Here is an 8,264-nt window from a genome sequence, read left to right as displayed (position 1 = left end):
CCTTATCCTTTAGGGTGAAAACTTCTGCTGTCAGCGGATCCCCTTCTAGTAGGAATTGGGTACGTTGGCAGGTTTCACTATCTTTACAATGTGAAGTGAAGGGTAAAGGCTGCAAGCTGTTTAAATCTGAAGCTGTTCTGTGCCACTACAGTGAACTTAACTGTGCTGTGAGAATGACTTTGTAACAGGCACAGGAGGACATGCAGCAAGGTGCTTAGTGGGTTATTCAAGTTACACAGCAACCTGAGCTTGGAGAGCTAAAAGCCTGATGCCCCAAGTCAGGATTTCTCAAGGGGTCCCATTTCTACAGGTGCCGTGTGCTCTGGGCCCGATCCCGCAAGGGGCTGAGCGACAGGAGATCCCATGGAATGTCAGTGACTAGCTCTCAAATCTACTCAGGTTTATTTGCTCCTGGAAATTTAATCAGTAAATGCATTTTCAAAGCTTTTATTCTCTGGCTTGATAATGAAGGCAGGAATTCAGAGCTGCATTGTTTTCTGGGAACAGGTCCAAGGGGGCATCTTTTTGCTCTATAGTTACTACAGTTACAGGGCTAGAGGCATCTCCTCCCCATCTATGGTCTCTGAGTTCCAGATGTCAGGCCTTGAAGTCTTCCCGCTCATGGGATGGAATTCCTCCATTCTCCCACCCTCAGACTGGGCACTGGGCTACAGCACACTGTGGGTCAACTGTGCTTGCCGAGCAGGTCCGAGTGGGTTCAGCACCTGTGGTTGACATGTGTACTAAGGTACAGAAGTGTAAATGTTATGCCAAAAATATTCATTGTAATACAGACATTACAAACCAAACTTTCATGCCATGCCTGTATATCGAAAGCCAGCAGCAGAGTTGTTAGAATCTCTGCTGGAAGGAGCAGGGATACTGTCTCCTGGTAACTGACTAGAAGCTGATTCTAACACTTACATTCAGAGTCCTGCACTCAATAACTCTGCAAGACTTGTGCAAGAATTTCCAAAAAGTCATGAGAGATCAGAACCTCCGGTCTGTGTTTCAGCAAACAGTTTAGCTGAGGTGCAGGAAAGGGGAGTGATATAGTAGCTGTATGTAATTGACCCCAGTCACCAATTACATGAGCATGGTTGAAGTAACTTGTACACTCAAGTTGATATTAGTGCAATACCTGTGTAGTATTGATCCATGTGTGAAGCCAACTCCCCTGCCCAGCTGAAATAACTGTCAGTGTTAGCTTGTAATTTTCCAAATATCTACAGACTGTTGCATGTGCAGAGGATGCAGGTCACAGTGGTATAAAGAGAAACCTGTAAGATGATCGAAGTCTCTGGATTCCATCAAAATTGGCCAGGCAAAGCATTTCAGCCTCTCTTGGAGGGTTTCTTGTGGGTCAGAGTATATCACTGGAATCATGTGGTAAGGGTGAGTTAATAGAGTCTGGTTCTGATTGAATTTAAACATGAAACTCTGGCGTTAGGCTGTTGATATCACTGTTATATTGAATTAAGGACCTGACCTTAAAAAATTATCTGATATGCTGGAAAGAGGCAATTGCATAATCTGAACTGTCAGGGGCACAAAAAAAAATAATTCATATAATGAAGCTATAAAACACATTTAAAAATAACATCAGTGCAGGAAAAATAAATACAATGACCGTTTTCACCATGCACTTACCATGTATTTACACACATGGCATGATACAAGGGGCCACACTCAGAAGTGGAGGGCCAGAAAGGGTGTCTGTGTGAAGGGTATAACAGAGTTCAAAAGAGAACTACATACATTCATGGATGATGGATCACTTGATGATGACCTGTTCTCTTCATTCCCTCTAAGGCACCAGGCATAAGCCACTGCTGAAGAAAGGATACTGGGCTAGATGGACCTTTTGTATCACCCAGTATGGCCACTCTTATGTTTTTATGTTTTAAAGTCACAATGTTAAAATCATACAGTGCTCAAGTAGGCAGTGGAATTGACAGCCACAAAATATCAATGGGGCCAAGAGCTTAGCAGGATTCAAAGAGGGACTGAGTAACAAGAAAATCCAATTATGGTAGATAGGATTGTTTTAAAAATCTTTTGGAGAGGCTCTAAACCTTCCTGATTTACACCACAAAATATGTCTAACTAGTGGGTGTCAGGGGGAAATTCCCTGGCACCGGTGCCTAATTCAGTGCTTCTTTCACCTTCTTCTGAATCATCTGGACATGGCCATTGGTTACTGGGGTAGATGAACTACACGTCTGATCCAGTGTGGCTAATCAGATCCATGTAAATCCCAGAGTATGTTTTTGCTTATGTTCCTTGAGCTCTTGGAATCTTTAGGCTTGCACTGAGAGCAGAATAATTACTTGATAAATATCATCTAATCTCCTCTTTCTTTTGTTTTAGAAAGAACATTTCAGAATTCCTCAGACCTACCCAGTAGAATATGTCAGCTGTCAATGACACAACATTTAAATCTGTAATATTCCTTCTCACTAGACTACCGAGTCATGGAGACACATATCTCTGGATTTCTATCCCCTTCTGTTTCATGTATGTTATTTCGATAGTAGGAAATTCAGTCATTCTGTTCATTGTAAAAATGAATCCAAGCCTCCATGAGCCCATGTACATTTTCCTTTCCATGTTGGCCGTCACAGACCTTGGCATATTGATATCCACCATACCGACGATACTGGGAACATACTTGTTTAACTCTAGGGAGATCAGCCTTGATGCCTGTTTAGCCCAGCTCTACTTCATCCACTTGCTTCAGTGCATTGAATCTTCTGTGCTGTTGTTGATGGCCTTTGACCGCTTCATCGCGATCCATAACGCGCTGAGATATGTTTCCATCTTAACCCTGCCGAGAATAGCCAAGATGGGATTGGTGGCTGTGCTAAGAGCGATGGTCATAATACTTCCTCTTCCCTTTCTCCTGAAACGGTTCCAATACTGTCGAGTCAATGTCCTCTCCCATTCCTACTGCGTTCACCGGGAGGTCATGAAGATGGCTTGTTCGGATATCACAGTCAACGTCATCTATGGCTTGTTTACTAAACTCTTAACAATGGGGTTGGACTCGCTGCTCATCTTCCTCTCTTATGTGATGATCCTCAAAACAGTGCTGAGCATCGCGTCCCATAAGGAGTGCCTGAGGGCCCTGAACACCTGCGTCTCCCACCTCTGTGCCATCCTGCTCTTCTACACACCAGATATCAGCTTGACTGTGATACAGTACTTTGGGAAGGGCTCTTCTCCCATGCTGCAGATTCTCCTGGGCTACATCTCGCTGCTTCTCCCCCCGCTGATGAACCCAATTGTGTACAGCGTGAAAATCAAACACCTTCGTGTGAGGATAATCGGGGTGTTCGTCAAGTGAAGGGTCAGTTCACCACCTGGCTCCAGTGACATGGGAGATGAAAATCATGGGCCACCGCTTCCATCCTGGACCCTTATATCCAAGATGACCTGAATTATTTATCTCCACTATATAGAGAGGTTCAGACAGGGTCTAAGGCTGGTGAGGGAGGACAGGGATGGTGAGGGAGGACTGGACACTGGGGGAGGAAACCAAGGCAGGCAGCAGCATTTACTGAGTAACTTTTTGGGGGGTGGAATGTTGGCCCATAAAGAATCATATCCATGGTTACTCCAACCTCACAATTCCTGTCAATGGTAAATAAAGGGAAGGGATGTGGATGCTGGTTCACATTACTTATGGCCTGTCACTGGCCCATGTCTGACTAAACATCCAAGGGCTATGAAAAAAGCGGCAGACCTGTTCTGCAGTCTCAGTCCTGGCCATTTCTGAGCGCTCTGGATTCAGCATGATACATGGGTGCTGCACTAGCTGGGGACAGGGGCTATTCAAGGGGCACAGTGACTCAGTTTTCCCCTGCACACTCAGTCAAGGTGCTTGTGACTGAGTGGTGTCAGAGAAATGATCAACACAGGATCATAAGGAGAAGCCATTCACTGAACTCCTCCATTATTGGCTTTGCACACAGCACATCTGCTCAGTCCACTCTCCACTGAGGCAGGGCAGAGCTCCATGTGTGACCAATGGTCTGACACACAGGAGTCCTGGTAAGAGACTCAGGCCTAGGTTCCCTCCCTGTCCGCTCCATTTGTGCTGCCCCAGCAATGCAAAACAGTGGAAACTGGCCTCAGCTCAGGCCCAACTCGCTCCTATCCCACCCCAGCCCATTCAATGTAGGGTGACCACCTTTTCAAAAGGCAAAAGCGGGACACAGGCCGGGAGCCGGGTCCCCTCTGTGACCCTGCCCCTGCCCCTCTTCTTCCCCCTAGAGGCCTCACTCCCTGCTCCTCCTCTTCCACTGAAGCTCCACCCCCTGTTCAGGCCAGAAGCCAGAGCCGGGCCGTGGAAAGAACTGCTCAGGGAGCCAGAGCCTCTGTGAGGAGCCTCAGATCCTCCAGCTGCCCTGGGCAGGTGACTGGGGGACAAGAGAATGCCCCAGCCTATGTCCCTGTCCCTCAGGACACATCCCCAGAGAAGATGGAGAGTCTGGTAATCCCCACAGCAGCCTGGGCTCCCGGGGTAGCTGTAACTGTGCTTTTGTGGGTCACAACTGTGAATACCAAATTCAGGACAAACTGCTGAGAAAAAGAGCAGAGAGACCCACAAACTCGTGGTTATTCTCCTGTGAGATACACCAAACCAGCAACACATAGTAAACTTCTGTTTCACTACAATGGCTAACAAGAAGTCATAAAAGCAGTTTCCTTACATATTCCAGTCCTTATGTCCCCATCAAAAACACTAGATTTAAAGATGTGTGGTTCGTTAGAACAACTTTAATGTAATGACAGGTTCATTTGATCTCAAAGGACCAGCCGCACACCCAGGTCAATATATAACTCTGATCTTACCCAAAAATCATGCTGATGCAATCTTTTGATTTCTATAATCTAAAGGTTTATTTATAAAAAGAAAGAAAGAAAGAAAGAAAGAAAGAAAGAAAGAAAGAAAGAAAGAAAGGTTAGAGTTAAAATTGATTAAAGGAGTCAAATACGTGCAATAAGTGAAAAGTTCTTATTTCAGGTTTGTAGCAGCGATGGAATAAGCTGCTGGCTTGACAAGTCTCTGGTTGCTTCCAACTCACTAGAAAGCCCTCAGTCCATTGGTTAGAACACTCCCATTCATATAAATTCATAGTATAGAAGCTTGAGCAGGAAAGAAGCAAAATGGAGGTGTTTCTTTTTATAGAATTGTATAGCATCAGTCATGTGGAGGGAAACCTACTATTTCTAACACAGCCCTCAGCACAGCTAGGGGAAAATTACACGTGAAAAGATGGAGTTTGGAATCACATGACCAAGTCACATCTCCATGCATAATTTTGCTTAGTCACAGCAGGTAATCATTACCTATACCCAGACAGAAGTTTTGCAGGACAGTCCATTAATGCAGATGGGCGTCTCCCATGGTCCATTGTCAGTTAAGTGTTTCTTGATGAGCCCTTAATTTGAATAGTCTCTCCAAGATTTGCAGGCTAACTACTTTGTGGGCATTACCCCAGGGGCAAACATTTGAAATTCAGGTATAGAGCCAATAGTCATACCTTCAAATACAAGAATGATACATGCATACAGATAGCACAACCATAAGCAGCAAATCATAACCTTTTCATAGACATCTTACATGTCACATTTTGTCCAAGTGTGTTGCAAATATATAACAGTGGTTGTGAAAGTGATCTATATGGTCATATTTTGATCAGAGAACATCACAGTAGCTCTTACCAGGGCCTGGCTCTGGCATGGCCAGGAGGCGGAGCCTCAGGGGAAGCTAAGCAGCAGGGGGCAGGGCCTAGTGGTAAGAGATGGGTGTGGGGGGCTCAAGGGCAAAGGGGTTTCAGCACATCTGAAGCAATGCAGACACCAGCAACAAGGATGTTAGGTTGTTCATGTGTAAAGCAGACTGGTCAAGTTGGGGGGTGGGAGACCTTGTGTTTTGGAGTAGATTGAATAAATTTGACCCTACAAAGGGAGCAATTGTTTTAAATATTCCAGCCTGAGAGTAAGTCATGGCAAGAACACTTGAGGGAAGAGCAGGGTGCCTGCAGAGCTACCTCAAGCCCCCGGGGGACACTCTGTGGTGGCCCTGATCCGCATTGACATCGCCAGAGTGTGCTGTGCTCTTGGAAGCTCTTAAAATCAGGCAGAGGTTAGCCAAGTGCCCAGGCTGCTCTAAACTCTGCTTTGGCAGGAGGAGAACAGGCCAGAGAATCCAACCTCTGTAACTGGCTCCTGGCCATCCCTGTTCTCTACAGCATGGCCAGGAGGTGCAGCTCTGCAGGTGCAGCAGAGATTCCATCCAGGCCTGTCACCACTCAGATGGCTGGAAGCCTGGTGCTGTGGTCTAGGCACTGCTCTGTGACTCAGGACAGGTGGGTTTAATTCCCTTGTCGTCTGTGACCATGGGCAAGCCACTGGCTGTCTGCAAACCTCTGCTTAGGTAGATAATAGCCCTGCCCTGCCTCACAGTAATGGCAGGAGGGCAAATACATTCAAGGTGCTCAGATACTCTGAGTCCCTAAGATCAGGGCTGTGTCAGGGATCCACAGAGCAACAACTCCGTCTCTATCACCATCCTGGTCAGCTGATCGGTAATATATCCCAACTGCTATATTCTTTTTATTAGAGCATGGAATTACTATTCATAGAGATCCTTTGGTAGAGTTTAGTTCCTTTAAGATTTTTACTTCATTTGTTTCTACACTTTCTTTAAGATATAGTGCCACTCCCCCACCAGCACGATCTGTTCTCTCCTTCTGCTATATATTCTACCCTTTGATTATCCTCGTTCCACCAAGCTTCGGTGATGACTATTATATCAATATCCTCATTAAAGGCAATTGGTTGGTAGTTTATTCTCAAGCCTCCCGAGGAAAGGGGGTGAAGGGATTTTGGGGATATTTTGACCCTTCCCTGAATTTTTGTCTAAATCACTTGGTGGTGGCAGCTATACCGTCCAAGGACAAGGAAAGGAATTTGTGCCTGGGGGAACTTTTTAACCTAAGCTGGTAGAAATAAGCATAGGCGGTCTTTCATGCATGTCCCCACATCTGTACTCAAGAGTTCAGAGTAGGGAGGGAACCCTGACACTGACCCAGCGGGTCCTTTCCAGGTCTATGTCTCGATTATTGGTCACATTAGCCCATTATGCGTCACACTAGGAGCTCATGTGGAGTTGCTTGTCCACTATAACCATTGTTCTGTGGCCTGGCCAATAGAGTTGTCCCTCAGTAGTTTCAGGAGAAAGCATAACTCAGCATTCCCATATGGAAAAGGAATTGTCCTTGGGTTCTTGTTTAATGATGTCACAGGAGTTTAATTCTTTGAATTCCTGGTAATCTCAAGATGCTGAGATGCCAGCTGCCCCCTCCCCAACCACTAGCCCCAGAGAGGAACAATGGTTTGGTGCCAGGCTCACACAGGTTTCAGCAAAGTCTCCTTCCACAAGAAAGAGGTAAAAAGGTGGGAAGATGCTCTCAGAGATACAGGGAAACTAGAATGAGTCCCAAGAGCTCCTTGGCTTTCCAAAAGAATGTAACTTGGAATTGTAACTTTTCCACTTGATAAAGAGACAACTAATGGGGAATATGATTGAGGTCTAGAAAATAATGACTGGTGTGGAGAAAGTAAAGAAGGAAGTGTTTTTACTACTTCTCATAACACAAGAAGTAGGGGGCACCAAATGAAATTAATAGCTATTAGGCAGCAGGTTTAACACAAAGAAAAGTAATTCCTTGCCAGAGGATGTTGTGAAGGCCAAGACTATAACAGGGTTCAAAAATGAACTAGATTAATTCATGGAAGATAGGTCCATCAATGGCTATTAGCCAGGAAGGGAAGGTGTGGTGTCCCTAGCCTCTGTATGCCAGAAGCTGGGAACGAATGACAGGGAGCTGCCATCCCATACTCCGCACAGAGCCACCTGCACCCCTGCACCAAACGGGATCTACCCCAGGGAAGCGCCCCACACCCAAAACCTCTGCCCCAGCCCTGAGCCCCCTTGCACACCCTTACTCCTGCCCAGGCACCGTACCCCAACCACCAGCCATCTCCTGAATCCTAAGTCCTGCCCAGACTCCACATTCCCACCCCAACCCCCTCTCCTGAGCCCCCTCCTGAACTCCAAGCACCTCATCCTCACACCCACCCCAGAGACCACACACACAGTTGGAGCCCTCACCCTCTCTAGCACCCACCCTCCTGCCTCAACCCGCAGCCCTGTCCGGCACTCTGAACCTCTCATCTTTGTCCCCACCCTG

The 8,264-nt window shown here is 46.3% G+C and overlaps 1 protein-coding gene across 1 annotated transcript; it reads left to right on the top strand.

Moving 5' to 3' along the window:
• Positions 1-2,410: 2,410 nt before the first annotated feature.
• LOC112121033 (olfactory receptor 51G2-like) lies at positions 2,411-3,346 on the top strand. The gene has a single exon (XM_024222914.2). It carries the CDS (start codon positions 2,411-2,413, stop codon positions 3,344-3,346), a length of 936 nt encoding a protein of 311 aa, XP_024078682.2.
• Positions 3,347-8,264: the final 4,918 nt, after the last annotated feature.

This window comes from Terrapene carolina, unplaced genomic scaffold (genome assembly GCF_002925995.2).
Source record: "Terrapene carolina triunguis isolate 2854851 unplaced genomic scaffold, T_m_triunguis-2.0 Scaffold43169, whole genome shotgun sequence".
NCBI lineage: Eukaryota > Metazoa > Chordata > Testudines > Emydidae > Terrapene > Terrapene triunguis.
Note: the sequence above shows the minus strand (reverse complement) of the source record. Positions and strands in the feature narration are given on the sequence as shown.